At 44.9% G+C, this 21,901-nt stretch overlaps 1 protein-coding gene across 3 annotated transcripts in view; it reads left to right on the top strand.

Annotated features, from left to right (window-relative positions):
- The first annotated feature begins 10 nt into the window (after positions 1 to 10).
- The window catches only part of PIK3AP1 (phosphoinositide-3-kinase adaptor protein 1), a 44,353-nt gene continuing 22,462 nt past the window's right edge, over positions 11 to 21,901 (top strand). Inside the window, exons 1-5 of one of the 3 annotated variants that reach the window (XM_083738311.1) lie at positions 11 to 641; positions 10,710 to 11,117; positions 16,833 to 16,984; positions 17,219 to 17,363; positions 19,322 to 19,464. In XM_083738311.1, the coding sequence (XP_083594437.1) occupies positions 524 to 641; positions 10,710 to 11,117; positions 16,833 to 16,984; positions 17,219 to 17,363; positions 19,322 to 19,464 (966 nt within the window). In that variant the 5' untranslated portion in view covers positions 11 to 523. Of the gene's footprint in view, positions 642 to 3,848; positions 4,096 to 8,450; positions 8,707 to 10,709; positions 11,118 to 16,832; positions 16,985 to 17,218; positions 17,364 to 19,321; positions 19,465 to 21,901 lie in introns of those variants that run through there. The other 2 variants (XM_083738312.1, XM_083738310.1) reach the window with 2 other exon arrangements.

Consider the following 21,901-nt stretch of genomic DNA (forward strand, 5'->3'; position numbering starts at 1 on the left):
CAAAAAAAACGCCGCGCGCGGAGACGCGCGAGCGTGCGCGTGCACAAGAGCACACATTCTACTTTTCATTTATTTGAAAAGCAGTGGCTCCCGTCAACAACAACAACAACAACAAACCCCACCACCCCAAAACATATAGATAGGGGAAAGTATCAAGGGACACCGCGCAAAATTCAATCGACTTTTCGCTCTCGCTCCCCGTTACTCTAACTAAAGCGAGAGCTGGCGTCCCCTTATTTTGGGATTGTTTTAAAAAGAGAGACGTCTGGCATCTTGGGGTTTTAATTGGGCACATTATTTTTATTATTATTACTTATAAAAAAAAGCAGCTCCGCCAGCGGCTTGGCGCAACCTTTGGGGTTTTTGCGCCGACGCGGTGGGATTTTACGCAGCGCGTAAACGATCGGGAAGTTCAAAGCGTCTTGATTTCAGAAATGAATGTTTCGGTTGTCGAACCCACGGTACTTATTTAGTTATTTGCTACGCGAGAATATAAGACGACCATTGAACTGTTTGTGGATAGATGGATATAGCATGTTCAGCAAGTATGGTTCATATCGCCAGGGATGATGGGAAATGTAGTCCAGGAACACCTGACGGCCGACACGTGGACTACTTCTTTCTTTACCTTGGAAAAGGCGGTAGGTGGCGAGCTCCCGTTAGGGTTTCAATGGTAGCCCAAAGGGAAAATCTGTGCCACGGGAGTCCTTAACTCGAAGGATTTCTGATTTGGCTAGCAATGCTCTTTCTTACTTACACTGATGCACGAACCAGAGCTAAACTGGTTTAAAGCTGCAGACATTCCAAGGAATATTGGCTGCAGATAATGCTAAGCGCCTTTATCATTCTCAAAATTAGGTTGGGAGACGGCAGAACTAAACACTTATATGGGTTGAGAAGCATGGGTGTAGCCAGGATTTATTTTACAGGGGGTATCTGTGATAAAATTGGTCAGTTAGTTAAGTATTTCTATTTATTTACTTGATTTGGGGGGGCAGCTGCCCCTCACTGCACCCCCCTGGATATGCCTGTGTTGAGAAGTGCATATGCCAGATTATTTACTTATTTATATTCTATTCAGCACTATTTTTCTAGAAAAATAGGTATCGGAACTCACCATGAATGCCTTCCATGTTCTCTTATAATGGCAATGGTGCCCACCTGAGAGATGCCAGAACTGAGTTCTGCTGAGTTCTGACTGAAAAAAGGTACCTTGGGTTAAGAACTTAATTCGTTCTGGAGGTCTGTTCTTAACCTGAAACTGTTCTTAACCTGAAGCACCACTTTAGCTATTGGGGCTTCCCGCTGCCGCTGCACTGCCACCACACGATTTCTGTTCTCATCCTGAAGCAAAGTTCTTAACCCGAGGTACTATTTCTTGGTTAGCGGAGTCTGTAACCTGAAGCGTCTGTAACCTGAGGTACCACTGTATTTATAATCCACCAAGGAACCTAGGGTAATGTCTCCCTGTCTCCATACTAGTCTCACAATAACCCCGTGAAGTAGGTTAGGCTGAGAGACAGTGACTGGCCTAAGGCTACCCAGTGGGCTTTGTTACTGAGTTGGAATTTGAATCCAGAGCTCCCAGGTTCTAGTCTGACAATTCTTTGCTTAATATGACTTAGAAATTTTGTTCACAACAACTGAGGCTTATATGAGAGAAAATGGATGGGATGTTTTTATTGTATTTCTCTTTCCTCTTGTTTTCAACATAACAATAGGGGGTATATTGTCTGCCTGTTTATTGTAAATTGCTTTGGGTTGCCCTGGGCAAGATAAAGCAACTAACAATTTTTTTTGGATCTAACAATACATAATAATAGTAAGTCCTGCTGGACTCCGTGAAATTCATTTGTGTAATGCTTGGGCTGCAAAAGACTCATAGCATAACCCTGTGTGCATGTTTACAGAAGTAGGTGGATCATAGGGAACTTACTCCTAAGTAAGCATTGTAACAGACTGGCCCAATTGTTAGGTTAGGCTGGCAACCACTAACACAAGCTCTTATTATTATCCTATGGGTTAGTATAGGGCACCAGACCAGCATGGAAGGAAGGAAGAAAAGTAGTATCAGACGGAAGGATATACAGAAGAAACAGGTATTACTCACCCATCAAGGATTGTGAAAATAAGAGCATTTTAAAGCAGGAATACAATGGGCTGTTTCACAGCAAGGACATAATAATAATAATAATAATAATAATAATAATAATAATAATAATTTATTTGTACCCCGCCACTCTGGGCGGCTTCCAACAAAGATGAAAAATACACTAAAATGTCACGTATTAAAAACTTCCCTGATGTCTTCTGAATGTCAGGTCATTGTTTATTGCTTTGACATCTGATGGGAGGGCGTTCCACAGGGTGGGCGCCACTACCGAGATATTTGCTAGATACTTAAGACTTGGGAGCACAGCCTCATGAAACAAATTTGTATATACACTATATATGCAAAGCTAGGTATCTGAGCAAATTAGGTTGGTAGGTTGAAGGCGGTCTGTCTCCCTGGCACTGTGCCCAAAAGTGTAATAAGCACAGGGAAAAAAATCATGTCAAGGGGGCATGAGATCTGGAGCATAGCACAAATGATCTGGGGATTGAAGGATTTTTCAATCTTGGTCTCTTGGGTTCTCATTTTTTTGATCTAAAATTCAGTTCTTCACATTTCTGTTGCAATTTCTGATTAAATATTCATAAGTTTTGATTAATTTGCTCATTTTTACAAGCAATTCCCCCCTATATAGTGCATTTTTTGTATGTTATTTTCACTTTATATCCCATTTTTTAAACTTTGGTTGGTTGGAGAAACGCAGTGCAAAATATGGATAAGTGCAAATTTCAAAGGATGCCTTATTTGTCATATTGTTTCAGAAATTTCAAATTCAATTCAATTCATTTGTTGCATAAAATTTATATATCTCTTGTTTGTAGAAAAAATATCAAAGCAGTTTGCCTCTAAATGCTTAGTGAATATAATTGTAACAAAAATCAGCACTGGCTGCCAGTTATTTAACGGGCCCAATTAAAACTGCTAGTTCCAACCTATAAAGCCTTACATGGCTCAGGACATCAATACATGACCCAGACTCTGTGTTTGTCATCCCCGGCCTTTCTCTATGTCCTTCCTCTCTGAGAGATTGGGGGGGGGGGCGCAATACAAGAATGGGCCTTTTTAGTGGTGGCTCCCTGATTGTAGAATGCTCCCCCCCAGGGAGGCTCTCCTGGCACCTTCACTACATATCTTTAGATGCCAAGTGAAAACGCTCCTCTTTACCCAGGCATTTGGCCATTAAATAATCTATGGCCTGTTATTCTCATGCTCTGCATTATTATTTTATTATTATTATGCTCCATAAATGATAATAATGTTGTACACTGCCCTGGCATCTTTGGATAAAAGGTGGTCTATAAATCAAATAAATAAACACCCTTTTGAGTGCATTGCTCCGAGATGGCCAACGATGGGCACTGCCTTTCCAAGACCAAAATCAACCACAGGTAAAAGTGTGTGTTCGGTCTGATAGGATAACCTGTCCCTCTTATTAGGGGTGTTGTAACACCTCCTTCATAAAGTAAAGTATGAAACCCCCACGCATCAAGAATAGCATAGCCCAGACTTTTCCACACCGGGGGGGGGGGGGAGGATGTGCTAGTTTTGTTTTGCATATTAGTACTGTATGGTAACGCAAGGCAGGGGTCTATTTCCCCGGGCTATGTTTTAAAAAAATAAATTAAATTAAAAATCCATCCTTCTCAGAGGACGTCAGGGTGATATACCACAGCGGGGAATCTCCCACCTCCCCACCCCCCGAGAAGCGGTTGGCTCCCACCCCCCATTTACTTTCGTGCAGGAGAAAGTGGAACTGGAGGAAGTGGTCTCCGCCCTCAGCCAGACTCTTGCAGAGGCGCGCAGGGAGCCAGCCCTTCCGCTTCTCTCTCTCTCTCCCTCTCTGTCCCGCAGCGCCGACGGGGCCAGGCGCCCCGCGCGATTAGCGGGAGCGCCCCGTCGGTTTTCCTCCTCTGGCTGCCGGCCGGAGCTCGGCTTCCCCGAGGCCAAGAAGTCCGGCATGGCGGCGGCGGCGGCAGCTCCAGGTAAGTGCGCTTTCTGAGGAGCGCTTTCCGTGGCGCGCAAAGCCGGAGGCGCCTCTCCGGACGCCTCCCTGCCCCGGCGAAGGGGACTTAGGCAGAGCCGCCTGGGGGTTCACAAGCTCCCTTCGCCGCCCTACAGACCGCCTTGTAGAGGTTTGGGGGGGGAGCACGAGTTGGGTTCTGCGATGTTAAAGTTTGAGGCGCCTTCCTTAACCGAAAAAACTGGTGGCCACCCCGAGGACCTCGGAAGCCCTTGGTGCAGTGGCGTAGCGTGGGTTGTCAGCACCCGGGGCAAGGCAAGTAATTTGCGCCCCCTAACCCGTGGATTTGCGCCCCCTAACCCTAACCCCCAGATGTTGGGCCCGGTGTGGCCGGGCCCCCCTGCACCCCCCACGCTACGCCACTGCCTTGGTGGCTTGGACGGGCCCCATGTTTCCTTTCTCCGGCCCAGACCCGGCTGCTTGGTCAGTTTGACCTCGGCAATATAAGCCCTAAAAGTGCGCTTTGACCAATCTCACCAAATCGATGCAGATCAGGTGGGACAATTAGACCCCCGTCTGTCCTACTTGATCACTTTTCCAACTATTATATAGATGTGTATGTTGGTTCATACATCCTGCTGATCCAGTGTTGCAGTATGTTTAGTCGGAAGGAAATGCCCTAAAGACTTCAGGTCCTACCAGATGCTTAGGATTGTAGTACTGTATTGGAACCCAATCCTATGCATGTTTACTCAAGAGCAAGCTCTATATATCCAGTGGGGCTTCCTCCCAGCTAACTGTGCTGCTGCACACAGTCATGTTCTATGCATAGTTAGGCGCACCTGTGCTCAGTGACGTTAAGAATGACTGTCTCTGCATAAGATTGCTACAGTGGTACCTCTGGTTACATACGCTTCAGGTTACATACGCTTCAGGTTACAGACTCCGCACTAACCCAGAAAGCACTAACCCAGAAATAGTGCTTCAGGTTAAGAATTTTGCTTCAGGATGAGAACAGAAATCATGCTCTGGTGGCGCAGCGGCAGCAGGAGTCCCCATTAGCTAAAGTGGTGCTTCAGGTTAAGAACAGTTTCAGATTAAGAACGGACCTCCGGAACGAATTAAGTACTTAACCCGAGGTACCACTGTAGTTACCATCCTGATCCTGTGCATATTTATTCGGGGAATTAGCTCATAAATTTTGCTCATCTAAATTAAGCTTGCTGTCAAATAAGAACTGCAGTCTTACAGCGCAATCTGTTGTATACATGTCTGTTCGGAAGCAAATCCCACTGACTCCAGTAGGGTTTAGAGGACTGCAGCCTTAATTGCTTATTGTTAGATTTCTCATATAATTTTACCTGGACTGTCATATGTAGTCAGGGTGTTAAAAGTTTGGGCTGTTGAAGCTACCCCCCTCCCTCCCATGCTGGCCTCTAAAACTCTCACTCAGAATAATCTTGACAGTTATGAATCAGCAGTTCAAGGTCCTTTCTTGTTTGGATATGCAGATTGGGTAACTAATAGTTAGGGATTGTTTTTGGAAATGATCGAGCTTGGCAGCACTTCTCAGCTTGTGTTCACCCGAGTTCCACTGCTGAATTGGGGACTGAGCACTGCCGATTTAAAAAAGGCATTAGACAGGCTTGCTGAGCTTGTTGTTGTAGCCCGATGTAAGCAGCGGAATGGTAGTTTGCATTGGACTGAGCATCATTCCAAGGGTGGCTTCACATATTGGCAGGATAGGATGTGTGCCCTGTGCAAAGCCAGCCACAACCAGGTTTATTTAAATCAATTGTCTTCTGTGCACCCCCAAGTCTACTAAAGACTGCAGTCTGAGGCAGAAAGCACAAGTGAGTTTCTCTTCCTTTTTTGTCTGTGTGCTTCCGTGAGAGTAATTTACAAAGGGGGAACTCATGCATGTCCCTTATGGCGAGCTGCATGAGCTATTCTCACATAAGGATCACACCCACATTACCCTGAAGCACATACAAAGGAAGTACAATGCAACTGTATGTGAAATTATAGCTATTTTAATTCCTGTTTATTGCATGCATATCTTGGCATTCAGTGCATCAAATTCCTCAAGGCGGCTCACATTTCAAATAATTTAATGCAACGAGAAGACCTTGCCTGCTTTCCCAAGCTATCATGGCTGTGTTCTAGCAACATAGGACCAAACTACTATACATGTATGATGGGAAGAGTCATGGCTGGAATGACTGATGCTGTATCAAAACAGCAGGGAGAAGACTGCTAACTTAGTGCAGTGTCAAGCCTATGCCAACACTCCATTCTCAGATCAACTTAGCAGACCCTTGTTGCTGCTTTGAAGCCAATAAAAAATATTGGGAGATCTGATTTCAAATCTTCAACATCAAATGCAGTCAGGTTCTTATTCACCCTATACTTCCAAGACAATATGAAGTATTAGCTGGACACAGGCAACCATGGCAAAATATAGACAGCTAAGCCCGGTCCACCCATTAGGCTTGGGAAATAAAGGTGTCACAAATTGCAGGACAGCCTCTTTGAAGGCTGAACACAATGCACCCATAGCCCAGCTCAAGTCATGCTTCATTGGGGCTAGCCCTACCATTAGGCAAAGTGAACCAACCACCTCAGGCAGCAGATGCTGGGTGCCAGTGGTGGCAGCTGCCTTGGTGTTTCTCTTATTTCCCCTCTGGGAAGAGAGCTATGTACCCTATGTGACATATTCTGGCCCCTGCAAGCTAACCTACTGCATTCATTGTGAAGGATACTACCCCACTGCCAGCAGTGAATTCAGAATCACTTCCCAGTCCAGTCAGCTTCTGTATGTTGACTAAAGAGAGCCGCCATCTTGTCTTTCACCTCAGGAAGCAAAAGGTTTTGGGCCAGCCCTGTGCTACATCCCTACAAAATGAGAAAGGAGTCAAGGGCGATTGAAAGCGCCATGGGACCAGGTTCCCGGGAGCAGATAAACTTTCCCCACGTGTAATTCTCTTCCTGAAAGTTCTTTTAAAAGCCTTTTTGCTCCCTGCGGGGGCTGCTTCCGCTCAAGGGGAACATATCCCATCACTTTCTGTTTGGCCTCTTTCAAAATGGGGACATGCCCCATTTGGTGGGGTTATGAACCTCTCATAGGCCTTAGGTACAGAAGTTGAGTTATAGAGCAGGCTGAGGTCACAGGAGTGCAGGGCCAGCATAGCTGAGGGAAGAGCTGGAGAGAAAGGAAGTTGGTGTGAGGTAAAAATGGGCTGATGAGAGAGGGCCCCTGATAAGGCCAAGAGAGGGTATGTGCTATGGCGTGACTGGGAGTGCATGCCCTCCAACATTTCTCCGATAAAAATAGAGACATTCTGCACCAGGAAGCTTCTCCCGCGTTTGACCTTGCCGCAAACATACACATCATATACACATATTCATCTGCCGCATTGAGCCAATGACAACCTCTCACCTTAGCCTACCTCGCACGATTGTTGTAAAGAAATGTGTGAGGGAAGGGATTATGGACAACACCTTCAACAGATATGGAATGAAATAAAATTTTAGCTGCAAGCTGCCTTGAGTCCCTGTCAGGTGGAAAGGCAGGTGACAACAACAACCGAAACTGAGAGAATGATCAAAGAACATACCAGAGAGTAAATCCTATTGAACTCAGTGGGACTTAGTTCTGAGTAAAAATGCTTAGGATTGCAGTGTAAGGCTGCCCAGTCTTTACCCAGTTACCTGTGAGTGAGCTCTGTTGAATTCAGTGGGACTTAACTTCTCAGTAGACAGTGCAAGGTTCCATTAACAATAAAGGAATAAGCACTAAATGCATTTTCTTTTTTCTTTTTCTTTTAAATGGTTGCCTGCAATTAAATAATTTAAAGTGGATTGGTGACCTTTTCCTTAAAAATTATAGGAAGGGCTTCGTCGGCCAGCTTCACCATTTCCTTCATTTGGTGCAGGATTCCCCCCCAGTATAAACAAGACTCAATTTTTGCACTTACATACACACATCACTTTTAATCGTTCTCTGGGATGTGAAGGGGAGGAAAAAGGAAAATCGGGACATTCTAAGATCAAGTCAGAAACCGGGACAGCTTCTGTAATTCTGGGACTGTCCCTGGAAAATTGGGACACTTGGAGGGTATAGGAGTAGATTGAGGGGAGAAGCCACAATTCGCAGTAGATAACAGATGGGGAACAAAGTACAGATTTGTCCGCAAAGCAGAGACCTGAGGAAGCAATGCTTGCTGAAGAAACGGAATGAAATAAAAGAAGGACGAGCCATTGAGCGTGTTGAACCTCCGCAAAATCTCCTGCAAGGTCTCAAGACAGGATGCCATTATTGGAAGGAATAAAGTTGGCAGAGAAGGAAGGGTTGGAGGACTGGACGCTCTGAGAAGTGTAGAGGACGGTCGCATGAGGAATTTTGTCAGGAATGTTGTCACTGCCATGTTAGCACCTGGCAATTGTAAGGGGTACAAAGAGCTCCAAACAGTAAGCCTTGGGAGGTTAATTCAATATATTGATCTAAGCTGCCATGCTTTTCACACAGCAGGCTTCCGGCATAATTGGCTTGTGCTAGGATTTACCATTTTAGCAAGTGAGGACTGTCACCCCAACCCTATTCCCTCTTGTATAGAGGTGCCAGGGCCACCAGGTAACAAGGTTTTATAGTTGGACTGTTGTGTTGTATAATCCTATACAGCTTGCTGTTTGTTCCAGGATTTCCAAGCTAGGTAAGTTGTTTTCTCCCAGCTTGCACAAAGATCTCTTCCAAGGTGCAGTTTCCTGAAGAAGCCGTGAAGCTTTGATAGCTTTTGTCAACAATTGCAGTGAATTATTAGCACTGCAAGATGTTTTGTTATGCATTGCCAGCTGAATAAATGGTAGCCTTTCTTTTACTTCAGCTGTGCTAAAGTTCACATGGCTAAGCTTTTGTTAAATTTTGTGAGAAATTGGCACATCTTTAATGCCAAATCTAGCAATCAGCAGGAAGGAGCTTGAGCTGTTAGCTCCAGAAATCACTGGGAACTTCATTGAGTTTTCTAGCAGTGTATCAACATTATATGTTAATCCCATGACTCTATGCATAAAGGTATAAAAGAACAATTCAGTTTAACAAAAAATGGGGAAATGAAAACCACTTCCTGTGATTGATCTCACTACTGTTGATCAAATAGCTCCTTCAACCAACAGTTGCCTGGTAAGAGAATCCCTGCTATATTATGTTCAAAAGGAGAGGCTCATATATTTTTTCTGCATCATAAACTGATGGATGCTTTTGTGTAAAGCTTCTTGGAGTAATAATTCCATGAAGAGTGCTTTCAGTGCTCTAAAGGAATGTAGATTACATGTAACACACAGCAACGATTTGAGCAGAATAATATCAGTTCATGTGTCGTGCATGAGCATGTACTGCGTATGTCTACGGAACCAAAAGAATTGCCACATTTACTACTACTTAGAGGCTGATGATTCACAACTATTTATCACATGTAACTGACCGATTTCCAGCACAATGTAAAGGTAGAGGATATACCGTATTTTTCGCTCTATAGGATGCACCAGACGATCAGACGCACCTAGTTTTTTTTGGGGGGGGGGAAAACAAGAGAAAAAATATTCTGAATCCCAGAAGCCAGAACAGCAAGAGGGATCTGGCTTCTGGGATGGCCTCTTGCTGTTCTGGCTTCTGCGATAGCTGCTGAAGCCTCTCCCGGGCAGCGGGATGAAGGCTCCCCCTGCCTGGAAGAGGCTACGCGCAAGTAAGCTGCCCTCTGTACCTTCCCCCATCTCCCACAAGAACCGCACGCTCTTTAAAGGGAGCATGGTTCTTGGGGGCTTTTCTGGGAGGTGGGGGAAGGGACAGAGCTGCACGCTCTGTCCCTTCCCCCCACTTCCCACAAGAGCTGCGCAAAGCCTCCGCAGGGCAGCGGGGAGCCTTCGTTCCGCTGCCCTACGGAGGCTTCACGGGGGCTATCCAAAAGGAAGCATAGAGGGAGCGCTGCGCAGCACTCCCTCTCCCTGTTCTGGCTTCTGGGATAGCTGTGCAGCCTGCATTCGCTCCATATAACGCACACACATTTCCCCTTACTTTTTAGGAGGGGAAAAGTGTGTCTTATAGAGCGAAAAATACGGTAACTACTGCTAGATCAAGATATATACTTATTCTGAGATGAATGCTAAATTATACAGAAGATGTGTCATTTTAATTTTAGGATATTTAAGCAGCCTAAATGGTTTGCGGGATTGTATCTCAATTGCATTGGTTGCGCTCAAATTGCTAAAAAGTTTTGTTTTACCAAGGCTTGACGTTGCTTTCACCAGACCTCATTTCTATGGTTTCCAAACACTGGTTTGTTCGTAGTCGTTATTGACACACTTCTGTCCTAATCCTGTTTACCTTGCCCGCTGCTGTGAAGCTTGGTGATTTAACTAGGGCAGGTTAAGATGAGCCACAGGTGTAGTGGTTCGAGTGCTAGGCTAGGACCTGGGAGACCAGGGTTCAAGTCCCTACTCAACCTCCTGCCTTGCAGGAATCTTCTTATCTGACATGGGGCTCAAACTCACAACCGTGGGATTATGCTCTACCAACTGAGCAATGTAACAAATAAACAAGATTCCGTTTGTATAATGTTTACATTATTTATTCCCTCGCAGAAGGACACTCCAGTGCACAGAGTGTGCTGATTCTATATGGGAACGACGCCAGTGAATGGTGCAACTACCTTGAGAGCATCTTTCGCTCGTGCCAAGAAGTCTGGAGCTATCAAGTGGAGAGCGGAACTACTATTTCCACCGAGGAGCTGGACCTCTTCAAGAGCAGCAAGTGCATCATTATTCTGCTGTCCTCTGAGCTGGTGCAGAGTTTCTATGTCCCTGATGTCCTTCAGAGCCTGCAAAAGGTTCTCCAGCCCCCCCACAAAGTGGTGAAGCTGTTCTGCGGAATATCAGAATGTCGGAATTATCAAGAATTCTTCAAGGACTGGTCCCAGTGGAAACAGCTTACCTACGATGATGACCCAGATGCCTATGTCGAAGCTGTCATGAAGGCTATTTCAGAAGGAGGTAACCTGGTAATACCTGTTGAAATGTTTGGATTTTGACTGTGGCTTTAAGTCGCTCATCCGCCTCCTGTTCCATCGTCTCAGTCATGGGTACCTCATCAGTACCTTACAAACCCTATGAAAATTGCTGCCAATATTATAAATTCAGAATGTCTATGGGAAGCCCCATTACCATTTCATATATGGATGGTGTTTCTTCCAGTTTATTTAATTATTATTTGCACATATAACTCATCCTTCACTGAATAGTCCTAGGGTTGGCTACAAAAGCATCTCAATTAAAAGCAAGTACAAATCGTCGTTAATAACATAAAATAAAACTACAAAACTAACCACTAATTAAGTTAACAAAACAGCTGTGCAAAACAGCTGTGTAGGAGGAGAGAAGACCAAAGGTGTGCCATGACCAATCGTTGCAAAGAATGCAACGATGGTGTAAAATGCACCTTGAAGGGGAGGTCATTACCCAGAACCTGGGGGCCACTGCAGAGAAGACTCTCTGGTATTGCTGCCATCGAAGTCCAAGAGAATAAGAGCCAGAAAACAGGTGATGCCAGCCTTAGTAATCGAGCATGAATGGAAAATAAAATACTATTTGACCTTATTATATACCAGTATTTGGTAACCATAGAAACGAGGGCTAGTGAAAGTAATGTCAAGTTTTGGTAAAGCCAAACTTCAAATATTGAGCAATTTGCGCACAACCTACCTACCACTACAGTTGTGATACAATCCTGCTGCTTAAATGCCACGTGTTCATTACAATGTCCTTATAGCAAAGTGTGAAGTTTCAGAAGCTTTAGGTATTCTTAAACTGCTAAAACACCTGCATGTCTTGAGAGTAGAGCCCTTTAGTGCTGTTGGGACATTGCATTTCCATAACAGGCAATTGGCATGTCTTCTCTACGTGAGAACTGCCTACCCACGGAGCCTCCACCTTCCCAGAAATCAAACTCGGTGTTCCCCGCAGTACTCCATAGCCCAAGTGCCAGGGAGTTGAAGAGCACTTCCGCAGTGCTGCTCTTTGGACTCGACCATACAGGTGGGAACGAAAGCACTGTAATATAATGCCTCCGATGCCCATCCTGAACATTCGGTCAAAGTGGGTACAATTTTGAATGGTCTCAAAAGCCAGTGAGAGATTGTGTAACAGTAACAGGGTCCTCTGTCTCTCAGTAAAAAAACCATCCAACAGGATGACCAAAACTGATTCCAGGCCTGAGCCCAGAATGACGTTTCATCCGGGAACACTTGCATTTGCTCCACCACAACCCTCTGTACCATCTTTCCCCCAAAAGTAGTGTTGGCTGGTAGTTACTACACACCATTGTGTGGGCTGTTTAAGGAGTGGACTCTTTCTGAGGATGCATCAATCACAACATCCTCGGCCCACCTGGTCACCCCACTCTGGCTAGCTTTAAGCAGCCAGGGAGAGCAGGAGCCCCAGTGGGCATGTGGTCAGATGCACTGCTGCAAGTATCCTGTCCACTTCACTGGGCCACACCAACAGGAAACGATCCCTTGAAACTGGGCCAGATGTAGCATTGGGCACCGCAACCAGATTTGATGAGTTGTTACGAAGTCAAGAGACTTTGTCAGAGCAGCTCAGAGATAGTCACCATGTGCTACAAAGTTCAACATGCCCAAATCTGGGTTAACTAATCTCTGGACCACATGGAACAACTCAACCAGGCAACTCCTTGAGGATACCAGCAGAGAAGTATACCTCAAGGACCGCCTCTTTCCATATTAACCTACACAGACCCTGAGATCAACTTCTGAGGCCCTTATTTCTGTGCCTCCTCCTTGAGAGGTCCGGAGGGTGGCAACACAAGAACGGGCGTTTTCTGCAGTGGCTCCCCGTTTGTGGAATGCTATTCCCTGGGAGGTTCGCCTGGTGCCTTCATTATGCACCTTAAGGTGCCATGCAAATATGTTCTTCTTTAACCATCCAATACCCTTTAAAAAAGTGTTGGGGAGTTATTGGGTGACTTTTGTTTTTATTTTGAGATTTTATTTTGTCATTTTATTTTGTGAACTGCCCTGAGATCTGTGGGCTGTATATAAATTGAATTAACAGCAGCAGCAACAAGAAGAAATATGACTAACACATATTCGGTTGTATTCAAAGTGAGATTTCCACCACTCGCCATTGTGCTCCAGTTGTTAAGATGCTGAGGAATTGTTGCTAAGGTGTGCCTGCAGGAATGTTCAGCATATGCATTTCAGAGGCTTCAAGCCTAAGCATGCTTACTTCCTGTTTATATTCTACTGACCTTAGCATTCATCCCAGCCCCTTGTGCCCAGAGAGCCAGGCTGCTAAATCTGCAAAGAGATGCCTCGTCCCTTCTGATTCCTAAGGCTGCAAAACTTTGCCAAACCAAAGTTTAAGTGACAGGATCCTTGTCAGTGGGAATGCCTAGAGAACAAGTAAATTGCAAGTTCAGCATATTGTGTTGCTTCTGAGCACATGCATCTTAAGAGTTTACAAACCCCAAGCTTCCTGAGTAGAAAATGAAATTTGCGGTACCCATTTCCAAGCAAACATGTTTAGGCTGCGTCTGTAAGCCTAAGAGCTAAAGGTATCATACAAACCACCATCATAGCAAAGTTAAAAATGAATCTTAACCACAAGCAGAGCGGTGCTAAAAATATCCCGTTATAAGAATTTGTGGCTTTTGTGGCAGAGATTTAAAAAGGCAAAAACTTAACCAAAGTGATACTTCAGAGGTGAAAACTACATAGTGTTCAACCATGTGGGTGATTCTTATCACATTGCTTGGTTCATTAAAAGAACTGCATGAATTTGAAAATGTCTGAAAGTCACAGTAGTCTGGTCCAGTTGTTCAGTAGTTTAGTGCAAAGTTTCACAACTTGCTAGTTAGTACCTGCTTATTGCAGTTGGAGGTTACGGTATATGCCTGTGGAAGTTTGCAACGCACTCAGGAGAGCACATTTTCAAACAGCCCAGATGGAGCAGTAAAGTTCTACTGAGGTCACTGGTGCTGTTCATGTGCACATTTTCATAGTTACATCTTCACGGTAGAAGGCACATAAAAAAGAGGAATCTAAATATATGTTTCCGAAGGACCTTTGATACAGGAACTAAACAGCTGCCCTCACTGAGGGCTTTGTTTTCACAGACACAGTGAATGCCAATCTGGACATCCTAGGGCAGACATATCCAAAGTTTGTTTCGGCGGCCTAATTTGGCCCACCGGTTGATTTAATCTAGTCCCCATGGCAGTACAGTGGTACCTCGGGTTACAGATGCTTCAGGTTACAGACTCCACTAACCCAGAAATAGTAACTCAGGTTAAGAACTTTGCTTCAGGATGAGAACAGAAATTGTGCTCCAGTGGCGCGACAGCAGTGGGAGGCCCCATTAGCTAAAGTGGTGCTTCAGGTTAAGAACTGTTTCAGGTTAAGAATGGGCCTCTGGAATGAATTAAGTATGTAACCAGAGGTACCACTGTATATGTCCTGGGGCAAAATCCTAAAAAAAAAAAGCTCAGCAATCCTAAAAAAACCTCAACAACTTTGGTCAGCCCTCAAACATGTCCACTTCATCTATTCTGGCCCTCTTTGAAAAAGTTTGGACACCCCTGTTGGGGGGCAGGGCGTCCTGTTTCAGCGCTTGAGGCGAAATGGAAAGCATCGCTCTGACGATGACACCTGCATCTCCAACAACTTCACTCTCACAAAGACCTGGGATGAATGGAAAGTTGTTCTTTCGAACTGGTACTCTTGATATTTAAAGAGACATCTTCTTTAAGGGGGGGGGGGAGAAACTAAGGAAAAAACACTGTGTGTTTGTGAATACTCCGTATTTGGTCCAAATATACCTGCACAAGCAGTGACACTTGATGATCATGAACTTCACAGATTTTATTGCCTTAAGGAGCAAATCTCAAACACTGTTCTATAGGGTTCATGCAGTGTCAGAATGCAATCTTCCATTTCACTGTCTCATTTGTGGGCTACAAAATTTGAGGGGGTGGGGAGAGGTGATTTTTCAGGATGTGGAATGGTAGATGCAGTAGCTGAAACACGCTGTTGCCACTGGAGCTTTTATTAGCTATTACCCCCACCGCCAAAACTCCCTGAAGCAATACTATGTGATGTTACTGCATCGTTTGACGAAGATGTCTTTAAAAATATTAACGCCCACCATTTCCTCCAGAAGTCCCTGTCAGAGTGGTGCTATTTAATGTCTCTTCAGGGGGCTTTTTTTGGAGGGGGGTGGCAGCTGCTGCCAGGCAGGAGGACCTGGCAGTGGCGGGGAAGTGTTTCAGCCACCTCAAAGTTTCACTTACCATCAGCTCAAAATTTGCCAAGGGTCGCTGTTCTCCATCCCCACTATTCACCTCTCAAATCAAAAGTCTTCTGTGGAGAATGTGTAGCTCAGCCCTCGTGTGAAACGCTTAATCCTTAGTGCAAACAATACAGCATCAAGTTGGGGAAACTGTTCTTCCTGGACTGTACATGGGCAAACACTTAAGGAACTTGGGAGGAACTCTGCCTGGAGGCCTGAACTGTTGCGTTCGCAAAGTAAAGGAAGGATTGAACTCTGATTAATAAGAATACACACAGAGGCTTGAACCAGCAAGACTCTGGGAAGGGTGCATATAATCGTGTCTCTCTGTGCTTGTCTGTGTCTGGCCCAGGCCGTTTTTTATTCACAAAAGAACTTTTTACAGAGTGTTCATAAGAACCAATCAGATTTCTTCTGAGCATTTCCACAAACCCACGTGGGGAGAAAGTTAAACCACTAAAACTAATTAAGCACAAATATTTCTGGGGTAAATAAGTTGAGAACTACAAAGAAGAGTATCTGGCAACCCAGGAGGTAATAAACAAGCAATACACATATGATAAGGAGGATGGCCAAGAGGATAGCAATCGGTATCACCTTCATGTGAGATCTGTTTCCTGGCCCTAAGATTAACATCCTACATCAAATAAACTTGCCCACAATCTTTATGGCCCAGGATGGCTGCCTGGCGAAGCAACTGCTGAGCTGCTGTGTACGTGACATATGAGGGGAGAGAAATGGGCAGTAGAGGCAAAAGGGCATGAATGTAGAATCTTATGGGATTTAATCAGAAATTATCGTCAATATATCAAATGCAGTCAACACTATGTCTTCATCGTGGACACGATGGCTTGATGTATATTTTATAATTCCTCATGGTCATCCCATCTGACCCCTACACTGAATCACTTTTTCATGCCCCTGTTAGCATCTCCAGGACCTAGGTGACAGGGGAGATGTTTATGCCTCTTGATTCCCCCCCCCCCCTCTGGAGAGACAAATTCAGACACACTCCTGAGTTGGAGGGAGTGACATGGCAGGCACAGTGTAAGCATCAGAGATTGATTCCGCCACATCCATATCAGGCATTTTGAAAACCCAAAGTGTCATTTTTCCAACTGAACGTGAGTGAAGCCAGTCGGTCACAAACTCATCCAGGCCCTACTTAATTCTGCCTTAGCGCCTGCAGCTTAAAATGAGTCCAGTGGGCTCTTTTGATTCTGACTAATTTATGCCTGAGGCCAACGTAAGATAATCCCTTCTGTGTGCAGAGTGTACATCCTTTGCTAGCGCTATCTTTCATTTGACTAAACCATTTGACTTTTAAGGGATTTTCTTAGTTAATTCGCGAACTTGCTGGACTGCATTGAGAAGTAACACTAACCTTTGTCCTGCACTTAGATTCTGGCTGTGATTCAGTGACTGATGCAGAAGCGGAAGACGACAGAGACGCACACCACTCGTGCAATATTGCAATGAGCCGAGAGCATGGGAACTTGGTGACCAGACTAGGAAGCCTGATTACAGTGCAGCCTGATCGCATTCGCTGTGGGGTACGGTATGTCTCCATTCTTTCAAAGTTGCTGTGAAAGGGCAAAATGTGTTTGTGATGCTGTGCTGTGAACGCTACGATTCTCTAGAATCATTTTAACGCTTTAAAGTATTGCAAGTCACTTTGGGCACATTTTGTGGAGAAAGGGATTGCTAAACAAATAAATAATGACTGTACAGCATTCAAGAGCCAGCAGATATTACTGTGTTTCTAAAATGTTATTCTCTACTTCTAGGCGAAGACAATAGTTTACATCGTCCTAAAATGTAAGCTGGATAGCCACGTAAAAATGGAAGTGGAATTTTCCTCCGAGAGCTGCCAGTCACTGCGAGTTCTGGCCAGGATAGAGAATGAGTACACCGTTTCGGTTTCCGCACCTGGTAGGTGCCAAAATTGGCATTGCTTTGCTAAAACGCTTCTCTGCATCAGAAAACATTAAACAGAATTGCACCTTCTCTCAGAGGCAAATTTAGCACCAGCTAAGTAAGCAGAAAGTGAAACAAACAATGTCCTCTTATGAAGGCTCCGAAAAAGTGAGCACTGGAAGCTAAAACTGTATACACGAAGCCGCAAATAGATAGTTGCTAGAGTGTAGTAGAGCTAAAACAGCCTGATTAGACCATGCTTCCTGTTAGCTTTCTGCATTGCGTCCGAAGTGGGGGCTTGCAAGTCTCATCATCATGTGTTGGTTGACGTCTGAGCTCCAGATGTGTAGAGGGCTGCCTCCACAGGAAGCAGAAGCTGTCTTGCGCTTCCTCTTTCCCCCAAATTCTGCCAAATGGCCAGAGCTGCGCTTAATTTTTGCTGTGTGGTAATTTTAGAAGCATAACGGAACTTAAATTTGTCATTCAAAATAGGAAGGGTTATGTTGTGGAAGCTAAGTTAATTTTTATTCAAATGACAGCCTGGAGAGCACGAAAATCCTTAAAACAAGTTTCTTCCTATATGTAGGGATTTTTTTCTCATTTTCCTAAGGGCTGAGTAGTGCAGTTAATTGTGCTTAGGGCTCTGGCAGGGACCCTGTTTAGTTTTCACGCATGAATCTTTTAAGGGAGTTGGTGACTGTAAACTGCAACAGGTTTCGTTGAAACTGCTCATCAGAGAGGACTGTGGCAGTGCTGAATCCTTCTTGTGCTTCCCCCTCCGGCCAGCACCAATAAGTAAGTAAATAAATAGCAAGGACTCAGGACTGCTTCTTGGGCTTTGTTTAGGCCAGGAGTTCTGAGTAAATACTTCCTGCATTCTCTGGTTTCATCACATGATCATGGCTAAAGCAAGTTGAAAGCACTGATTGTGCTGCTGGGTGATTCTTGACCTTCCAGTTTTGTTCTCTTCGATAACTTTAGGTTTACGTCATCGCTTCCACTGCTGAAGCCTGTAGGTTTCTCTTGGCATGTTAAGTTCTTCCACACATTCAGATCCATGTGAAAGAGGCATAGCAATAGCAGCTCCACCATTGGTTTTGGGTGGCATGGTTGGTACAGTTCAGCTTTCGAGGAAAACAGAGGCCCACCTGTTGACAAGTAACACTTAGTTTCTTGGCGCATCCCTAACAGCAACATTGGCTGTTAGGGAATGACTTACCGTATTTTTCGCTCTATAGGGCGCACCGGACTATAGGGTGCACCTAGTTTTTAGGGTGGGAAATAAAGGGGGGAATTATTCCCCTCCAGCCCCAAAGAGCTCCCAGAGCTTGTGGGGCTGAAGACGGGGGAAGCCCGAGCTTCCCCCGACTCCAGCCCCCAGAACAGGTCCAGGAGAGGCGGCAAGATTGCGCGCAACCTTGCCGCCACTCCCGGGGCTGGGGACGGGGGCTTCCCCCGACCCCAGCCCCCAGAACAGGCTATCCGCAAGCCTTTGGAGCGTGGCGGGAACTCCCGCCATGCTCGGAAGGCTTGCGGACAACAGGGTGCTTTGCGCAAGCCTTCTGAGCCCGGCGGGGACTCTCCGGAGCGCTCCGAAGGCTTGTGGATAGCTGCCTGAAGCCTGGAGAGCGAGAGGGGTCGGTGCGCACCGACCCCTCTCGCTCTCCAGGCTTCAGCGAAAGCCTGCATTCGCTCCATAGGATGCACACACATTTCCCCTTCATTTTTGGAGGGGAAAAAGTGCGTCCTATAGTGCGAAAAATACGGTAGTAGCCAATGTTGCGAGATCCACCAAGAAACCAAGCACTACCTGTCAACAGGTGAGCCTCCGTAGTATCCCTCGAAAGCTGAACTGTACCAACCGTGTTCATAGGAAGGCCACACAGAGCATTGTTCTTTATTGATTCTTCTAGCATAGTGGGTTTTCTTTTGTACCTTGTCTGTTACTGATTAATCTTTGCCTTATCCCACAGACCTATCGCCTGGAGCTGTATGCCTGCGATTGTTTTCTGGGGATCTGATGATAGCTGAAGCAAGCATTTGCTATTACACTGACATGGAAGAAATTAGCAACTTGCTGTCTACTGCAGCAAATCCAGTGGAATTTATGTGTCAGGTAAATGTTAAAAAATGGGGCAAAGGAGCGAGGAATCAGCGAGGAACCTTGAAAAATAGCTAACTGCATATCAGCATAATTCTTATAGTCCTGAGAGACACAAGCTATGCCTGATGGGCATGCTGCTTTGTTTTGTTTTAAAATCCAGGGTGGCAACAGTTTGAAAAAGATCTGTCAAACAACTGCAATATACCTTCCATGTAAAATTCAGCCATGGAGGTATTTATGAATTTAAATGGAAATTTAGGTTCCTATTTTATTTCCTATTTCAAGAAGGGGCAAGGAGCATGTTTACTACTGTGTGATGTGGAAACATATTTTAGATGCAGCAGTAGCTAGAAAGAATTTGCTCCATGGCACCACAAGTTAAGCATTCACTTTTCCTGTTTGGGAACAGCAGTGGAGGAAGGTGCTTGCAATAGCAGTGATGAAAGGAAGGGCTTGCTCATTGCTGCAGTGAAGCAAAAAAGAGGCTAGGTGCTTAGATAGTCTCTGTAACAGTGGGAAAGTTGGAGTCCAGAAACCAACAAAATCAATTATGAGGTCTAGTTCCTCAGCAGGTGTCTATGGCAGGGGTCAGCAACTTAAGGCCCATGGGCTCCAAGAGGCCCATGGGGGTTGTTTAACCGGCCCATGACCCCCGCTGCCCGCTTGGTCGGCTCCTGTGCGCGGCACTAAACTGGTGTTTAGCTCCTGCAGCCAATGGGAAGCTGTGCACACCTTCTCCGCATCGGAAGGAGTGCCGGAGGTAGCATTTGTGCATGCCTGCACATGCACTCCGGCCCACCACGGCGTCTGTGGGACTGTGAATGGTCGCAAGCCACAAAAACTTTGCTGACCCCTGGTCTATGGGGCTGGTGATGGGGTTACCTGAACACTGTGAAAAGGCTGAGTGACTTTGACATCAGCTGCTGCTGAATGGATATTATTCTACATATTACGCAAAGTTAATAGCTTAAGTTTCTAAATTCAGAGAAAGAATGGAGCACTCATAAACCCTGTTACTTCTTAGTTCCAGTGTGAAATTGGATAAGAGACCTTGGGATATAAAAAGATTAACCTCAGAAGGTCAGCGGTTCGAATCCCCGCAATGGGATGAGCTTCCGTTGCTCAGTGCCTGCTCCTGCCAACTTAGCAGTTCGAAAGCACACAGTGCAAGTAGATAAATAGGTACCGCTCCAGTAGGAAGGTAAACGGCGTTTCCGTGTGCTGCTCTGGTTCTCCAGAAGTGGCTTAGTCATGCTGGCCACATGACCTGGAAGCTGTACGCCGGCTCCCTCGGCCAGTAAAGCGAGATGAGCGCTGCAACCCCAGAGTCAGTCACGACTGGACCTAACGGTCAGGGGTCCCTTTACCTTTATAATCTCATTAAATGTAAGTGTGTGAGAGTGTGCATATTATTATTATTATTATTATTATTATTGATTCAATTTATATATTGCTTTTTATCTGACGATCCCAGGTCAGTGAGCAACATTAGAAACAACATTTGCATAGTGTAATAATAAAAGACAATAAAACCACATGATAAAGTCATAACCACCCCCCCACTTTTAAAAGGCCATACACTGTTCATTGGCCTGGGTAGAGAGGAATGTTTTTGCCCAGGGTCTAAAGACATGGGGCCATGTGAACCTCTCTGGGGAGAGCAGTCCGCAGATGGGGAACTACCACAGTAGAGGCCTGTTCTCGTGTAGTCACTCTCCAAACCTCTCAAGGAATGGGGACACTGAGAAAGGCCTCACATGATAAGCGCAGGGTTGATTCCTATGGGGAGACTCTAGAGCAGCTTTTGCCAGTGCAGTGGCCTCCCAGACATATCAGAGTACAATTCTGTTTGTTTGTTTTTAATAATATTTATTCAGAATTTTAAGAATTACAAAAAAGAAAAATACAAAAGACAGAAAAAATACAATCACTTAAAAAAGGGAAAAGAACAGATTAAACCTTTACATAACTTTCTTCCTTTACTTATTTCCTTGACCTCCTCACACCTCCCATTTTTGTATTCTAGTTCAAATTGTTATTTCAGCAAATCCTTCCAACCTTATTTTTATCTTAATAATTTGTTTTAATATATTGTTATTTTACGTTCTCTCTTTCATCAATTCATCAATTCATTTTTACTTAATCCTTTATATCATTTCTACCAAAACCACATAATTTTCTTTTTCCAACATCTTTCTAGCAATCCTTAATTTTACAATATTTTGGAAGATATACTTTAAAATCAGAGTACAATTCTGATCAACCTCATCCAGCACAGTTGTGGTAAGAGCTGTAGCCTGATACATCTGGAAGGCATCAGTTTGGCAAAGGCTGCTCTAGATGGACAATGGTGCAATCAGTATCGTGGCACTTTTGCTTAAATATCAGGTGTGCCTTTGAATGTGGGTAAACAGTTCCCTAGAAGGGGATGACTTCTTTTCTGGAGATT

The sequence above is a fragment of the Podarcis gaigeae genome (genome assembly GCF_964106915.1).
Source record: "Podarcis gaigeae genome assembly, chromosome: 5".
NCBI lineage: Eukaryota > Metazoa > Chordata > Lepidosauria > Squamata > Lacertidae > Podarcis > Podarcis gaigeae.